Source organism: Eriocheir sinensis, chromosome 61 (genome assembly GCF_024679095.1).
Source record: "Eriocheir sinensis breed Jianghai 21 chromosome 61, ASM2467909v1, whole genome shotgun sequence".
NCBI lineage: Eukaryota > Metazoa > Arthropoda > Malacostraca > Decapoda > Varunidae > Eriocheir > Eriocheir sinensis.
Genome location: NC_066569.1, coordinates 4387017 through 4405538, shown reverse-complemented (window position 1 = coordinate 4405538; position 18522 = coordinate 4387017). Strand labels below are relative to the sequence as shown.

General features: G+C 42.1%; 1 protein-coding gene across 3 annotated transcripts in view; it reads right to left on the bottom strand.

The window, feature by feature from the left end:
- Positions 1–17464, bottom strand: part of LOC126986195 (potassium channel subfamily K member 10-like) — a 52896-nt gene extending 35432 nt beyond the window's left edge. Inside the window, exons 1-2 of one of the 3 annotated variants that reach the window (XM_050842148.1) lie at positions 17408–17464; positions 8074–9932 (exon numbers count right to left, since the gene is read on the bottom strand). In XM_050842148.1, coding sequence (XP_050698105.1) covers positions 8074–8329 — 256 coding nt within the window. In that variant the 5' untranslated portion in view covers positions 8330–9932; positions 17408–17464. Of the gene's footprint in view, positions 1–8073; positions 9933–16084; positions 16272–17407 lie in introns of those variants that run through there. The other 2 variants (XM_050842147.1, XM_050842149.1) reach the window with 2 other exon arrangements.
- Positions 17465–18522: the final 1058 nt, after the last annotated feature.

Sequence of the window (18522 nt, the reverse complement as noted above, 5' to 3'; positions counted from 1 at the left end):
GAAACGAAGGGAGGGAGGAAAGGAGTAAAGGAAAAGAGGAAGGAGATGAAATGAAAAGAGTAAAATTAGAGGAGGAGGCGAAGGAGGAGGAGAGGTACAGAAAACGAAGAGAAAAGGCAAAAGAAAGCAAAAGAGTGAAAGTGAATGGAAGAAGAGAAACGGGAGAAAAAGAGGAGGAAAGTAGAAGAGAGGGAAGGAGGAAGGAGAGTAAGAGGAAAGAAGAAAAGAGGAGGAGGAGGATAAAGGGGGAAGAGTTAAGAAAAAAGAATAAAAGAGGAAAATGAACCATAATAAAAAGAAGAGAAGGAGAGAAAGGGAAAATAACAAAAAAAGTAAGAACGAAGAAATGGAGGGAAAGAAGAGGAAGGAAGAGGAGGAGGAGGAAGAGAAGGAGGGGGAAGGGGAGGAAGATAAAGATAAAAAGGGTGAAATCACACACACACACACACACACACACACACACACACACACACACACACACACACACACATTATTTTCTTTTTGTCCCTGATAAGAAAGATAAAAGCAAAGGTGTTCTGCTGGAAATAGACCCTCCCCCCTCCTCTCCCCCTCCCCTTCCCCTCCCTTCCCCTTGATCCCTACCTAGTCTTCTTATGGGATCAGGGAGTTTATTGCAGCGCCGGATTTGTGTGTGTGGGGTGAGGGGTGGGGTAGGGAGGGGTAATTTTTATTATTATTATTTTTTTTATGATTATTTATGCTTCATGTGTTTACGTGTGTTCTCTCGTCTCATTTTTTTTTTTTTTGCTTTTTTCCCTCTTTTTCTTTGGTCATTTTTGCTTGTTTTCATGTTTTCCTGCTTCTTTTCTTCCTCCTTTCGTTCGTTCGTTCGTTCATTCGTTCTTTTTCTCTTTCTTTCCGTTCTTTCCTGTCTTGCGTTATCATCTTCCTTCATATTCTTTTTCCTTTTTTTTATTTTTCCCTCTTTGGTCTTTTTTGGTTGTTTTCATGTTTTCCAGCTTCTTCCTCCTTTCACTCGTTCGTTCGTTCGTTCTTTTTCTCTTTCTTTCTATTCTTTTCTTGCTTGCTCTATTGTCTTCCTTCATTTTCTTTTCTTTTTCCTTTTTCTTTGGTAATTTTTGGTCTTCATATTTTCCTGCTTCTTTTTCTCCTCCTTCTTTCGTTGCTTCCTTCCTTCTTTCCATTCTTTCTTCTCTTGATTTGCTCTACCTCACCTTCCATTCACTTCCTTCCTTCCTTCCTTCCTTACTTCTTTTCATTCTTCCTTTCTTACTTTCTTTCATTCTTCTACCTCACCTTCCCTTTCCTTCTTTCTTTTCTTCCTCTCTGTTAGCCTTTAATTTTATGTATTTTAAGAACGTAAAAAGTCTGCAAAAGGCCGGTAGGTCTATACAAGACAGCTCCTGTGAACCTAACCCACTTAACATCACTGGCCATGAATTTATCCAACCTTTTTCGGAATGTATCCATCGTATTGGCACTCACAGCACGACTGCCACGCATGTTACACTCTTACAAGACTCTACTGGTAAACCATTTCTTGCCTGTGTCTGTTGAATCTGACTTTATCCAACTTAACCCATTGCCATGTGTCCTGCCCGGCTCTTTCACCATCAAGATCCAATTAACATCACCGTTTTTAAGCCATGCATCCATGTTTAAAGTCCGATCAAGTCTCCTCGCACCGTTCGCCATTCTAGAGAATACAAAGTTGAACGTTTAAGCCTAACCGGATAAGGCAAGTTTAAATATAGCTTGTGGTTGACTTCAGGGCTCCTATTGCTTAAACTCCTTGAAATAAAGCAGGCCGGTACCCTGCTTGCACGACTCAGCCTGAACACATTGGTTCCTTGGAGGGGATCAGAGCTCATTAAGACACCTGAATCTAAATCCCTCTCACACCTGAAGCTGCTTAGTGGGGATGGAGTGAATACAAAAGTTGTGCATTTGAGAACGAGTGCGAATACTTCAAATGCAAACGAATACGAATACGAATTCGAGTACACTTAAATGGTTTTAATTCGAATACAAATACGAATAATTCTTGAACGTATTCACGAATACATTGATGAATACTTTTCACTGAAAAATACCTTCTTGACGTAGCTGGGTACATCATAAGAACATAAGAACATAAGAACGTAAGGAGTCTGCAAGAGGCCGGTTGGCCTATACAAGGCAGCTCCTGTACACTCAACCCCACCTTACCTCACCATCCATGGCTTTATCTAACCTCTTCTTGAATGTATCTATGGTATTGGCACCCACAACATGGCCCCCAAGCCTGTTCCATTCGTCCACCACTCTATTAGTGAACCAATTCTTGCCTATGTCTTTGTTGAATCTGAATTTGTCTAACTTAAAACCATTGCCACGCGTCCTACCTGGCTCTTTCACTCTCAAAATTTTATTGACATCCCCTATATTAAATCCCTTCATCCATTTATAGACTTCGATCAAGTCTCCTCGCAACCTTCGCCTTTCTAGAGAGTGTAGATTTAACTGCTTCAGCCTGTCTTCATAAGGCAAGTTTCTCACCCCCTGAATCATCTTTGTCATCCTCCTCTGTACAGATTCTAACATCTTGATATCCATTCTATAGTAGGGGGACCAGAACTGAACTGCATAATCGAGATGAGGTCTAACTAGTGCTAAGTAAAGTTTGAGGATGACTTCAGCGCTCCTATTGCTCTCGCTCCTTGAGATGAAACCTAGTACTCTGTTTGCCCGATTTTTAGCCTGAATGCATTGAGCCCTAGGACGGAGGTCAGCGCTCACTAGGACTCCTAAGTCTCTCTCACGCCCAGACCTGCTTAGAGGAGTGTCATTTAAGGAGTAATTGTGTAAGGGGTTATTCCTACCTACACTGAAAATGCTACACTTCCCGACATTGAATTCCATCTGCCACTTCCCCGCCCAATCATATAGTCTGTCAAGCTCATCATGGAGAACGGTAGCGTCGCTGTCTGATAGGATTACTCTACCGATCTTGGTATCATCTGCGAACTTACTGACATCGCTACTAATTCCTGTGTCCAAGTCATTGATGTAAATAATAAAAAGCAGAGGACCCAGCACCGACCCTTGTGGGACTCCACTCGTAACACTGCCCCATTCAGATTTCCTACCATTGATTTGCACTATCTGCTTCCTACCACTAAGCCACGCCCTGATCCAGTTCAAAACTTTCCGTGAGCCTGTAATTTTAGTAATAGCCGGTGATGAGGGACTTTGTCGAACGCTTTACTGAAATCTAGATATAATATGTCATAGTTTTTATCTCTGTCAACCGCCTCGATTACTTTAGTGTAGAAGGACAACAGGTTAGTAAGGCAAGACCTACCCTTTGTGAACCCATGTTGTGAATCATGAATTAAATTATGCTCTTCTAGATGGTCCCGAATGCTCCGGGCTATAATTGACTCCAACATCTTTCCTACAACTGATGTTAAGCTAATTGGGCGATAGTTTGAGGTGGCTGACTTGTCTCCCTTTTTGAAAATCGGCGTCACATTAGCTACTTTCCATTGATTGGGCACATACCCAGAATTTACCGACATCTTAAAGATATCGGCAAGAGGGCCACTAAGGACTTCCTTGCACTCTTTCAGAACCCTTGGGAATACTTCGTCTGGGCCCGGCGATTTGTTTTCTTCAACCTACCAATCTCATCCTGGACTACTTGCCTAGTGATGATCACATCCCTCAACTTGTCGTTCTCGTCACCCTCATATATTTGAACTCTCTCCGGAATGTTTGTTAGATTTTCCTGCGTGAAAACTGAGAGAAAATAGTTATTCATCATTTGACTCATATCTTCTCCATTCTCAACGAACTCGCCCGTGTTTGTTTTCAACGGTCCAATTCTGTCCCTTGTTTTCGTCCTGTACAATTTGAAGAAGCCCTTGGGATCGCTCTTGGCCTCGTTGGCTACCCTAATCTCATAATTTCTTTTTGCTAGGCGGGTGTTCTTCTTCACCGACGTGGCTAGCTCAACATACCTACCCCTGAGGTGGATCTCTCCGTTCTTTATTTTCCTATAAATTCCTCTCTTCAAGCCTATTTCATGATTGAGTCTGCGGGTCATCCATTTGGGGTCGTTATTTTCCTTCCGACGTGCTTGGTAAAGGATTGCTGTCTCTGACCCTCTGCAATTTCTCTAACTAAATTATTGTAGGTCATTTCTAGATGGTTCCTCTGTCTTTCCGGTTCCAGCCCTGAGATCTGGCCCTCATCCAGCCCTAAGGTTTCCCAATTTACCTCTTCAAGGTGTCTTCTGAGCCCCTCATAATCTGCTTTTCTAAAGTCGGGCACCAACACAGGGTTGAGTTCATGGGTCACCGCCCAGTCTAATTTAAACCTAATTTCCTTGTGATCACTGCCACCTAATTCTCCCCCAACATCTAGCTCGCTGATCATATACTCGGTGTTAGTTAAGACCAAGTCCAGAATGTTGTTACCCCTGGTGGGCTAAGTTACTGTCTGCTTGAGAAAATTATCTTGTATTACTTTCAGAAAATCCTCAGACTCTAGATCACCCACCACGCCTTCCCAATCTATATTCCTATAGTTAAAAATCTTCTAAAGTTAGGAACAGTAACTCGTGCTCATGAACCTGTGCTGTACACGGCCACCACACGTCCGCTCAGGAGGCTGGACTTGTAAAGAACAGCGGCTGTTATTTATGATAATAAATTATGAAGTATTCGTCAGATTATTCGCAGAATACGAGTATCTTCCCTTGTACTCGAATAAAAATGGGAATGCTTTGGTTTCTATCAATATTTTTTCGAATACGAATACACCAACTTACGGTACTCGAATACGAATACCGACCCTGGCGCTCAGGGGAGAGTCATTTGGCGAGCACTAGCGAAAGGAATATATCTTTGCTTCCTCCTCCTCCTCCTCCTCCTCCTGCAATAAAAGTGTTGTCTTATATACTCGATTTGACCTTACACACACACACACACACACACACACACACACACAAGGTCACACATACTACTGAGGATAAATTAATGTATTCGTTTATGACCATGTTCTCTCTCTCTCTCTCTCTCTCTCTCTCTCTCTCTCTCTCGTGTTTTTTTTTTTATCTACTCCCTCCTCTTCCTCTTCCTGAAACCCAGTACTCATATATTTGTTTGCCCTTTACCTCCTCCTCCTCCTCCTCCTCCACCTCCACCTCCACCTCCTCCTCCTCCTCCGCCTCCGCCTCCTCCTCCTCCTCCTTCTCCTCCTCCTCCTCTTCCTCCTTTCCTAATCTCCTTTCTTCTGTCACTTCTTCTCTTCCTCCTATTTAACAGTAACCTTCCGTTTTTTTTCTCCTTCACTTCATATATTCATTTCCTCCTCCTCTTCCTCCTCCTCCTCCTCCTCTTCCTAATCAACAGGTGTGAGGTGTGTCCAGGTACATTGGCCTTGATAAATCTTCTTACCACACACACACACACACACACACACACACACACACACACACACACACACACACACAGGGAGTTATATAGTATCATTATCTTTATTATACTATTATTTTATTTTATTTTTTCCTATTATTTATGTATATTTTTTTTGTGTATGCAACTTTTATTTAATTATTCTCTCTCTCTCTCTCTCTCTCTCTCTCTCTCTCTCTCTCTCTCTCTCTCTCTCTCTCTCTCTCTCTCTCTCTCTCTCTCTCTCTCTCTCTCTCTCTCTCTCTCTCTCTCTCTCTCATATTCAACCTTGACCTACTCCTCTCTCTCCTTTTATCTCCCTCCCTCCCTCTCTCTCTCCCTCTCCATAATATAATCTCCTTCCACCTATATTTTTCCTATTCCTCAAACCTTTCTCGGCATACATTTCCTCCTCCTCCTCCTCCTCCTCCTCCTCCTCCTCCTCCTCCTCCTCCTCCTCCTCGGAACTAACTGACCTTTCTTACTAGCCTTCCTTCTTCCTCCTGTTTGTTTGGCCTTGAACCAGATAAAAAACGTTAATGTGTGTGTGTGTGTGTGTGTGTGTGTGTGTGTGTGTGTGTGTGTGTGTGTTTATGTACCTTGGTAGAAATATGCAAACAACAACCACAACAACAACAGTAACAACAATAACAACATCAATAATAATAATAACAATAATAATAATAATAATAATAATAATAATAATAATAGTACTGATGATTTTTTTGCTGCTAGGGTCAGAAGCTTAACATTTTACGCCTAATTGACTTCGGTTGCAATTTTTTTTTGTTTTTTGTTTTTTTTGCGGATGATAAAATCGAAGAAGGAAGCAGTGATGATGATGATGAGGAGGAGGAGGAGGAGGAGGTACGTAACATGAATGGAGGGAAGAAGGAAGTGCTTGAGTGGGTGAATGGAGGAAGAGAGAGAGAGAGAGAGAGAGAGAGAGAGAGAGAGAGAGAGAGAGAGAGCACAGCCTTGCCTTGTGTCAAGTCAAATCAAATGAAGTGAAAGAAAATTGCAGAATGTATTGAAGAGGAAGGAGAGGAGGGAGGAGGAGGAGGAGGAGGAAGAGGAGGTGTCGTTGAAGCAGAAGTTGTTTTGTTGCTCACTTCTTCCTCCTCCTATTCCTCCTCCTCCTCCTCCTCCTCCTCCTCCTTCTACTTCTACTACTACGTCTAAATTTATCTCAATACGAGGAGGAATGGCGTAGTATATGGTTAGGAGGAGGAGGAGGAGGAGGAGGAGGGTAGATATAAATTTGTATGTAACGTAATGGTGCTACACAAATAGGCAGAAGGGGAGGAGGAGGAGGAAGAGGAGGAGGAGGAGGAGGAACTATATACAGGGATAGTGACGAGAGGAAGGGAAGGGAGGGAGGGAGGGAGGGAGGAAAGGTAGGGAGAACACTCGTTATGGGAAGGGAGGGAGGGAGGAAGAGGAGGGAAGGGAGGAATGGCTTATATAACAGTGGAGTGGCCTAAGGAGGAGAAGGAGGAGGAGGAGAAGGTGAAGGATCGCATCAAGGAAGAGGAAAAGGTGAAATTTGAGAGAGAGAGAGAGAGAGAGAGAGAGAGAGAGAGAGAGAGAGAGAGAGAGAGAGAGAGAGAGAGATTTCAGACATAAACACAAACAGATACACGGAAAAGAAAAACGAAAATAATTAGATGATAAAAATAATAATGATAATAAATTTTAAAACAATATCAGTGAAAATAATAACTCTCAATCAAGAAAAAAAAAAAACTTAACACACACACACACACACACACACACACACACACACACACACACACTCAAATCAACTAATCATTCTTTTTTTCATCTGTTGCTTTCTGTTCTTTCTGTTTTCATTTATCTTTCTTTAGCTATACTTATCAACACGAATGACTCCTCTAATAAAAAAAATAAAAAAATAAGCTCGACCGCCACTTCCTTTATCTTAACAAATTCACTTAAGTAGAGATGCAAAATCGTGGTGGAAGTTAATATAATATCACTTAGGTTCAAGGACAGACCACCTATTTTGGAACAAGTATAAGGTCTTTGTGGTCTGAATATCTCTGTAAATCTATGTAAATCAATCAATTCTTATCGGTGGTCGCTATCTATATGTGCAAGGATTATTGACCTCTAAGTTGCTTGTAGTTGAGAGCAAAGTGCACCAAGAGAAGGTATAAAAAGATGGAAGGGTTAAGATTGAGGCGTTTTCGGAAAGTAGGAAACAGAGGTAGGAAGGATGGAAGGAGGGTGAAGAAGGAAGCAGAGTAAGGAAGGAAGGAGGAAGGAAACAGAGAAAAGAGAAAAAAAGGAAGGAAGGAGTAGGGAATGAGGAAACAGAGCAAGGAAGAAAGGAAGGAACAAAAAGGAAACAGAAAAGAAGGAAGAAAGGAGTAGGGAAGGAGGAAACATACAGGAAGGAGGGAACTAAGTAACGAAGAACAGAGGAAGAAAGGAGCGAAGGAAGGAAGGACATAGAGGGAGAAACAAAGGGCACAGATGAAGAAAGGAAGGAAAGAAGAACACAAAGGAAGGAAGAATCGAAAGAACGACCACCAACAACAAAAGATGAAAGACTCTCACCTCACCTCAACTCTTGCATTAGAAACCTCCCCACCCACACACACCAACCCAAAACACTTTCCACACTTACCTTTGAACCTGGCCCAGTGGTGGTGTTCCCTCATGCTCTCCGTGGTGTATGTGGTCTCCTCGATGTACTGGAAGGCCAAGGACCCCAGCAGGACGTAGGTCACCCATAGCACAGTGACCTTGACCCCGCTGAAAGTCCCCTTGCTCATCCCGCAGCGCCAGTAGGATGACGCCCGCACCCGCTCCGCCTCCTTCTTCATGCTCCTAATGCTGATCCTGCGGCCCTTGTGGTGCTCCATGGCTGGGGAATCCTTCATGGTGGTAGGATGCGTAGGACTTTCTTTGGGTTGGGTAGGATTAGGGTGGGAGAGGGTAGGAGGGTCAGAGGTTGTAGGATGATGTGAAATAGGATTGGTTTGGGTTGGGTACGATTAGGATAAGAAGATCAGGATAAGTTGTAGGATGAGGCGATGTAAGATAGGATTAGGAAAAGATTAGAACAACGACGATCGTAGGTTATGTGGGTGTCGTTGGATGTTCGTTAGGATTCTTCAAAGGAGTATAGGATGTCGTTGGTTTGGCAGGATCCTTGTGTTTCAGTATGTAGGATCTCTTGAGATAAGTCACTGGTTTGGTATAGGACTCTTGTAGGTGTAGGATAACTCACTGATTTGGTAGGACTCTTGTGTTTCAATGCGTAGGATGTGTTGAGGGGATGTAGGATAAGTCACTGGCTTTGTAGGACTTTTGTAGGAGTGTAGGAAAACTCACTGATTTGGTAGGACTCTTGTTTATAAGCGTAGGATCTCTTGAAGGACTGTAGGACGTCACTGATTTGTTAGAACTTGTTTATAAGCGTAGGACGTCACTGATGTGGTAGGACTCTTGTTGAAATGCAATATAACCCACTAACTTGGTAGGACTCGTATGTCTCAATGTGAAGGATATCTTGAGGGGGTTGCTAAGATACTACGATGCTAGGCTCTCTTAGCAAAATAGGACGAGGACGAGGAGGAGGAGGAAGAGGAAGGGGAAGAGGACTTGTTGGGTGGTGTTGTATCCTTTCACCGTAGGAAGGAAGGAGATGCTGAGGTCTGCCCTGGTGAAGGATTATGCGAGGAATGAGGACCTCCTGCTGTCTGCTCTCTTTTTGTAGGACTTTAAGGGGGGCGGAGGAGGGGGTGAAGGAAGGGTGAAACAAGGGGAGGGAGGCGGTTGGAATACGTGCAGGATACCAATGGTGTTTAGTCTTCAAGGATCTCGACACGCCAGAAGGTCCTTACGTGTATGGGACCCTTAACCTAGGATACAAAGAGGACGTTAATCAAGTCAGATCCTTATTGGCGGGTACTTTCAGGTGCAGGATGTCAGAATGGAATGGCGATGGAGTCCTTAAGTTGAGTAGGATGCTGCTCAGGACTCCCCTCTTGGCTATAGGAGCGCGTGATGGATTTGTAGGATATGCTGCATAGGTGTGTGTGTGTGTGTGTGTGTGTGTGTGTGTGTGTGTGTGTGTGTGTGTGTGTGTGGCCGATGAAGGGATGTCTCAAGGACTTTTTCTAGGAAGTTGAAGGATGCGGTAGGATTATAATAGGATGTCAGGGTTGTTGTTGTTGTTTTCGTTCCTCAATTTTTTCTTCTTTTACCTATGATTATTTTTATTATTATTTCTTATCCTCGTTTTTTATTATTTATTATTACTACTATTATTATAGTCTCGGTTTTCGTCCTTTCTTCCTTCCTTTCTTCTTCTTTTTCCTCTTCTTCGCCTCGCCTATTCGTTTTTTTCTCTTCTTATTCGTTCTTATTTTTCTCCTCGTTTATTTATTTATTTATTTATTTGTTTATTTTATTTATTTTTGAGTAAGGGAGAGCGCGTGTGTCTGTGTTCGTTTGTCCGTTGCTGGTTTCTTTGGGTTTCTGAAAAGAGAGAGAAAAGGGAACATTAAAAAAGAAAACAATAATAATTCTCTCTCTCTCTCTCTCTCTCTCTCTCTCTCTCTCTCTCTCTCTCTCTCTCTCTCTCTCTCTCTCTCTCTCTCTCTCTCGGCGACCGTGCTACTCCTGTGTTACAAGAACTAAAGTGGATAAAGATGAAAGAAAAAGTGAAATTCGATCAGTGCATAATGGTGTATAAAATGACCCATAAATATTATCCTGAGTGGCTACTAAACTTACCATATGTAACACAATTTAACGAACTTGTAACGAGACAAAACGGAGACCTATTTATCCCTAGAGTGAGAACAGACAATGGTGCGCGGTCACTATTAGTAAGTGGACCAAGAGCATGGAACAAGCTCCCCCCTAATATAAAAGAACTCCCGTCACTCACGAGCTTCAAGAAAGCCCTAACTATTAACTATTCACGCTCTTCAGAGGCTTTTTTTTAAAAGAGAGAACATCGTACATATGTATTATATCTAGTAAGTTCCTATATATGATATCCCATGTAAATATTTAGTAATTAAGATACAAGATTAGTTAAAGAAAAGTCTTAATTATGATATCTATATTACATTATTATATTTTAAAAATTAAGAGAACAGACATTGTACATTTTAATTTAATTTAATAAATCATTCTGTGTCTGTTTCTGATTCTCTCTCTCTCTCTCTCTCTCTCTCTCTCTCTCTCTCTCTCTCTCTCTCTCTCTCTCTCTCTCTCTCTCTCTCTCTCTCTCTCTCTCTCTCTCTCTCTCTCTCTCTCTCTCTCTCCTTACGTAAGAAATTAGGAAGACGTTGAGATAGTGAATAACTGCCCTTGTTTTATGGGTGTGAAAATTGCCGTGAGAGAGAGAGAGAGAGAGAGAGAGAGAGAGAGAGAGAGAGAGAAATTAGCGCAGCGTGAGATAGAGATGTAGACGCACACTCATATTTTCTCCTTTCACACACACACACACACACACACACACACACTGACACAGACACAGACACAGACACATGCGTCACACACACCACACACACACACTGACACAGACACATGCGTCACACACACCCATCGCTATGCTGTCCATTACTGTTTGTCATGCGCACACATACACTGACACACACACACACACACACACACACACACACACTGACACACACACACACACACACACACACACACACACACACACACACACACACACACACACACACACACACACACACACACACACACACACACACACACACACACACACACACACACACATGGGAGACGAAGAGCATGCCCGGAATACATCCAAGATGTCCTCAACAATGAAAGTAAAAACGATAATAATGATAATAAAATAATAATAATAATAATAATAATAATAATAATAATAATAATAATAATAATAATAATAATAATACGTTCAAATGTAGTTAAATGTGATAAGCAGGATCTCTCGTGTATAAAACCGTGTTGGTGTTTTGAATTTCTATTACTACTACTGATATTACTACTACTACTACTACTACTACTATTACTACTACTTCTACCACTTCCACTACTACTACTACTACTACTACTACTACTACTACTACTACTACTACTACTACTACTTACTTCTTCAGTCTCCTTTTTTTTCCATTTTCTTAATTTCCATATGACCTCTCCTTGAGCTCTTTTATTTTCCATTCTCTTTTTTTTTCCCGAGCTCCTTTCCTCCATATTTCCTTTTCTCAGTTTTCCCTCTTTTCCTACGCTTTCCCATCCTCTCAAGGTCTTTTTTCATACATTTTCTCCAGGTTCGTGCAAGTGTTTATCGCCTCTCTCTTTTATCATATTCTTCTTTAACGTCCTTTCTCAAATTCTCTTTCTTTCCCAAGGTTCGTTTCATTGTATTTCGTTTTTTCAACCTTCCTTCTCTCCATAATATCTTTTTCCCACCTGTTCCCTTCTTCACATTGCCTTTCCTTAAGTTTCCTTTTCCATACACTTTTCCCATGGTCTCTTTCCTCATATCTCCTTTCCTCAGGTGTTCCTCTTTTCCTTACTCTTTTCCCACGCGTCCTTTCCTCAATCTTTCCTCACCTTCCTCATTCTCTTTTCTACAAGGTTCCTTTCTTTCAATTCCCTTTTCTCGTTTCCTCTTTTCTTTACTCTTTTTCTATCCCCAAGCTCCTTTCCCCATATTTCCTTTCCTCCTTTCCTCTTTTCCTTACTCTCTTCCCAAATTTCCTTTCTTCCTATTTCCTCTTTTCCTTTCTCCTTTCCCATCTTTTTCTTCATATCTCCTTGCCTCATTTCCTATTTTCCTTTCTCTTTTTCTTCCGGTTCCTCTCTCGAAACTCCTTCTTTTCCTCACTTTCTCTCATCATACATAGGAATACATAGGAATACATAGGAAGAACAGACACCAGAAGACCTATCTGTCTATGGCGAGGGTGTCTGTTTACTACCGCTACTACTAGTAATCTACGTGTGGCAGGACAGGACAGAAAAGATGAAGGCTCCTCCCCACCCACCTCTCCCTCCGGCAACGTGCCGGCAGGAAATAGTTAGAAGAGAACACCATGTACCTTTAAGGAAGAAAGGGACATGGAAATTTTACAGTAAAGAGAGAAATAAGAGGAAATTACTACCCTAAACTTACACTACTGGTAAACTAAGCTGTGGGGGAAAATTACTTCATTACATAAGAACATAAGAACACAGAAACACAAGGAGAATGGAAGAGGACGAGTGGCCTGCACAGGGCAGCCTCAGGATCCCCCCTAATACTCACGATGGGTGAGGTGTAGTTTCAGGGGCACAGGTGGAGGCTTGATCCTCGTTTTACCGGCGGTACTAGGCACGGCACCAGTAACCTGTCACCTTACTGCACCCACACCTCACTCCACCTGTCATGCGGACATTAACTTTTGCTATACTCTATTGTTAACTTACGCTACTTGCAATCTAGGTTGTGGGGGAGAATAATATGAATTTAGGTTGACGTCTTGCTGCAATCTGTCTGAAAACATGCGAAGAAGGGTCAGTATAATCTTATATCCCTGAAGTACTTATCCAATGAAGACTTGAAGCTATTGATACTTTGGGCGCTAACTACTGACGGTGGGAGTCTATTCCAGTGATCGACGACTCTGTTATTGAAAAAACTTTTGCGCACCAATGTGTTACATCGGTTTCCCTTTAACTTCATACCGTTGCTGCGTGTTATTGTGTTGGTGTCTCTCTGAAATAGACTATCTGGGTTAATGTTGTTGAATCCATTAAGGATTTTGAACACTTCAATTAAGTCCCCTCTTATCCTTCGCTTTTGTATGGAAAACATATCTAAACGCTTTAAACGCTCGTCATATGCCAAGTTTCGGAGCGCTGGAATTTGTTTGGTTGCTCGTCGCTGTATCCTTTCTAGCAAAACTTGATCTTTGATATAGTTCGGTGACCAGAACTGAACGGCGTATTCTAGGTGTGGTCTTACAAATGCTAAATATAATCTCTTCATACGTTCGGGTGATTTATAATCAAAGTTTCTTGAGATTAATCCTAACATCATACTGGCTTTTTTACTCGCTGCAGAACATTGATCACTCATTTTAAGAGTGTTACTGATAATGACATCAAGATCTTTTTCTTGTTTTACTTCGCTGAGCTCATGTCCTTGAATCTGATATTTAAAGTTAGGATTTTTTTCACCTATGTGCATTACTTTACATTTATCTACGTTAAAACTCATTTGCCATTTTTCGCTCCAGTCGGCAAGTCTTATTAAGTCTGATTGAATCTTTTCGCTACTTTGACTGTTCATTACCGTACCTCCTAATTTGGTGTCGTCGGCGAATTTGGCTACTTTTGATTGGATATCAGTTTCTAAGTCGTTCACGTAAATTATGAATAGTGTTGGCCCCAGGACCGAACCTTGGGGCACGCCACTGGTGACGGGTTGCCAATCCGATGCTTCACCATTAAGAACTACACGTTGTTCTCTGTCGGTGAGCCAGTCATGAATCCACGCACATAGATGGTCGTTAATACCGTGGGAACGCAGTTTAGAAATAAGCCTAACGTGAGGAACTTTATTAAACGCTTTCTGAAAATCTAGGTAAATTACGTCATATGGGCTTCGGGCGTCCCAACATGTATAAACATCGTTGAAAAAAGTTAATAGGTTGGTAAGGCAAGACCGATTACTACGAAATCCGTGCTGACTATCAGTTATCAAATCATTTGTTTCAAGGAAAGTGATCATTTTATCCCTGATCATTTTTTCGAATAGTTTAATTAGGACAGACGTAAGGCTAATAGGACGATAATTACTGGCAAATAGGACGATAATTACTCGAAGTTCTTTTTTCCATATTCCCTTTCCTTGTTTCCTTATTTTCCTTTCTTTTTTCCCGAGCTTCCTTTCTTTTTATCTTCCTATTTCCTGTCCTCATCAGCTTCCTTTCTCCATTATATCCTCCTCAGTTTTCCCTCTTTCCTTCCTCTTTCTCACCATGCACTTTGTTTACGTCCACGCTCATTTTGTCAAGGTTCGTGCAGTTATTTATGGCCCCTCCGTGCTCTTCTTGCTGGTTGGCCCTTTACCTGTATAACCTGCCGACAGCTTCATTAAAGCAGGCGAGGGCGCGGGGGCTTGCCGGGAATTGATGGGAAACTCTGGTATTCCTAACTGGACGCCTGCCGGTCTATCTTTGACGGTATATAATGTCACCTTTCATACTGTTGCTTTGGTATTGGTGGTGATGGCGATGGAAGGGTGTGTCTTGGGAGGGGGGGAGGTTAGTGTGTGTGTGTGTGTGTGTGTGTGTGTGTGTGTGTGTGTGTGTGTGTTTTCTGTCTCCTGGTTCTCTGATGCTAAATACTTCCATTGTTCTTCGTGGTTATGGCGGTGGTTGTTGGTGTGATTTAATTTGCTTTTTTGTGCGTGTTTGTGTGTGTTTTTCTGCCTTCTGTCTCTTTGGAGTGTTTGGTTCTGTGTTTGTTTATTTGTGTGTGTGTTTGTTTCTGTCCCCTGCTTCTCTCTGTTTAATGTTTTTTTGGTGGTATGTGTATGTTTGTTTTGTTTTGGGGGGGTTGTTTGTGTGTTTGTGTGTGTGTTTTTGTGTGCCTCATTCTATCCTTCTCTTTAATTTCTTCTCCTTTTTCTTTATCTATTGTTTTACTTATTTTTTTTTTCGTTTCTCAATTTTTTATAGTTTATAGTTTTTATAGTTTTTTTTTTCGTTTGTTGAAGAGTAGGAAGAAAGGAGAGAGAGAGAGAGGGAAAGACAGGCAGATAGTGACATCGCTCAAATACACACACACACACACACACACACACACACACACACACACACACACACACACACACACACACACACACACACAAGGAAAAACTGGACAAATAATGATATGGAGACGGAACCACACGAGCGTAAGGTTGGTATTGTCAAATGCTCCTACCTCTCATACCAACTATTTCCAAAGGCCAAAAAAGGAGGTTAATTGATCTAATGAGTGTTCTTTTAGGTTCACGGTACAGAAGAAGGCTCAGACTACCACCAGGGTCATAATAGTATCCCTGGAAATGCCCTAAACTCCCACGAAAGACTAATAAATTATGTGTCCTTGGGCGCAGAAACGTTTAAAAATATGGCCCTAAGCCTTGGCCCCGTAAAATTACAACTTGGTAACTACATCTAGGTAAATACACACACACACACACACACACACACACACACACACACACACCGGTCACGCACTGGACTAAAAACGAGTAGATAGCTATCAAACAGAAGTAGAGAAAGACAGATAAACAAAAACATCAAATGCCAACACTTCACACGTAATAATAATAATAATAATAATAATAATAATAATAATAATAATAATAATAATAACAATAATAATAATGATAATAATGAGTATATAATTTTTCACCTCCTTATGATATATTGATAAGTGGATGAACTAGATAAGAAATAAAGTTAAAGACAGTATCGTCGTAATGCATAAGATTATGAGAAAGAAAAAGTGTTTATATAAATGAAAAAAAAAGCAATTAGAAAAAAAACTATTACAAAAAACAAAAGGAACCACAATAAGAAAACACACACACACACACACACACACACACACACACACACACACACACGCATACCAAAACTCACCCCGCTCGGTCCAAACAGCCGGTCGAGTGAGTGACAGACAGACAGACGGACGCGGTGCTACACTCCACACTTCCTCTCTCGACAAGGGCCGCAGCCACACTGAGCTAACCTTCGTCAATGTTAGGCTTTATAATCAGTGTGTGTGTGTGTGTGTGTGTGTGTGTGTGTGGCGACATAGGTTTCTCTGGTTTCTGATGGCATTGTAATTGCATTCATCCAGGTAACACACACACACACACACACACACACACACACACACACACACACAGGTAAACAGAAGTGCAACACCTAAGTTTTCTGATAAAAGTGAAGGGTTTTCCGGTCTTAATCTCTCTCTCTCTCTCTCTCTCTCTCTCTCTCTCTCTCTCTCTCTCTCTCTCTCTCTCTCTCTCTCTCTCTCTCTCTCTCTCTCTCTCTCTCTCTCTCTCTCTCTCTCTCTCTCTCTCTCTCTCTCTCTCTCTTACTCACTCACTCATTCACTCACTCTTACTCACTCACACTCACTCACTCACACGCACTCACACTAGCCACAGGTGTGAGAAAGGTCAATCTCACACAAGTAAAAGTCACCTGTTGAGTTGTGTAAGACAGTGGGGAATCCCCGTAGAGAGAGAGAGAAAAAAAAAACATGTTTGTATCCTGTTCATATAAGAACAACGCGTGTGTGTGTGTGTGTGTGTGTGTGTGTGTGTGTGTGTGTGTGTGTGTGTAATTTTTATATTATTAGGGGAAGATAAGTAAAGAATGAGAATGATCATGAAGAAAAAGAAGAAGAAGAAGAAAATCAAGACAAGAATGACATGCAAAGGAAGAATGAAAAGAGATTACAAAAGGAGAAGAAAAGATGGAGGAGGAGGAAGGGAAGGAGGAGGAGGAGGAGGAGGAGGGAAAGCAGGTCGGGCATTGCAGTACAGGCACGAGAGAGAGAGAGAGAGAGAGAGAGAGAGAGAGAGAGAATGAATATGGACAAGAGAAACGAGAGGAGAAAGAAGAGGAGGAAGAGGAAGAGGAAGAGGAAAAGGATTTAGGAGGTTTATTATTATATGGTCACGTTAAAAGGAGGATCAGATCCTCTCCTCCTCCTCCTCCTCCTCCTCCTCCTCCTCCTCCAAGGTTGAATCCCTGGGTTGTTTGCGAAGAGAAAATGGAAGGAGGAGAAGGAGGAGGAGGAGGATGTAAGGTAGCAAGGGTAAAATGTGAAGGTGAGAGAGAGAGAGAGAGAGAGAGTATGACATATCTCTTTCGTGAGTGAATTTCACACACACACACACACACACACACACACACACACACACACACACACACGCACATGAACACACCCACCTTGACGCACACGTGTACACCTCACCCTGGACGCACACAGACTAAGCTCTTTCTCTTCTTCGCTCCCTCCTTATATAACTAAAGTTCCCCCTCCTCCCTCTCCTCTCCTTCTCTCTCCCCTCACTCTCCTCCTCCTCCTCCTCCTCCTCCTCCTCCTGCTTACTCACTTATCGGGAAATGTCTCCTCCTCCTCCTCCTCCTCCTCCTCCTCCTCCTCCTTTCCACGAATTCTTAGTTGTTCTTCCATTCTTCTTAAAGTAATTTTCCATGACTCCTCTTCTTCCTCCTCTTCTTCCTCTTTTTTTCATACTTCTTTCTCCCTGCATCCTCCCTCCTCCTCCTCTTACTTCTCCTCCTCCTTCTCCTCCTCTTTCCACGAATTTTCTTACTCTTTCTTCTTTTCTTGCTGGATTTTCCGTGCTTCCAGTATTCCTCTTCTTCTTCTTTGGCCTTCTCTTCCCTACTGCACTCCTCCTCCTCCTCCTCCTCCTCCTCCTCCTTATCTTTCTCTTCCTTTCCACGATTATTTATATTTTTTCCATTCTTCCTTCGTGATTTTCCATTTACCTATGATTTCTCTTCTTCTTCTTTCTCTGCATCCTTCTCTTCCCTATTTTTTTTTTTTTTACAACTAAGGAGACGGCTCAAGGGAAAAAAAAAGTGTAGAAAAAAAAGCCCGCTACTCACCGCTCCCACAACAGACAAAAATAAAGAGTGGCCAAAAGAGAGGTCAATTTCGGGTGGAGAGGTGTCTTGATACACTTCTTGAAGGAGGCCAAGTCATAGGCAGGAGGAAATGCAGACGAAGGAAGGCTGTTCCAGAGTTTACCAGTGTAAGGGATGAAAGAGTGAAGATGCTGGTTAACTCTTGCATAAGGGGTTTGGACATTATAGGGACGAGCATGAGTAGAAAGTCGTGTGCAGCGGGGCCGCGGGAGGGGGAGAGGCATGCAGTTAGCAAGAAAACGCCTTAAGAGCAACAAAAAGAGTGAAAGAAAAAAAAGCCCGCTACTCGCCGCTCCCATAAAAGATAAAAGGAAAGAGTAGCCAAAAGAGTAGTCAATTTCGGGTGGAGAGGTGTCTTGATACACTCTTCTTGAAAGAGGTCAAGTCAT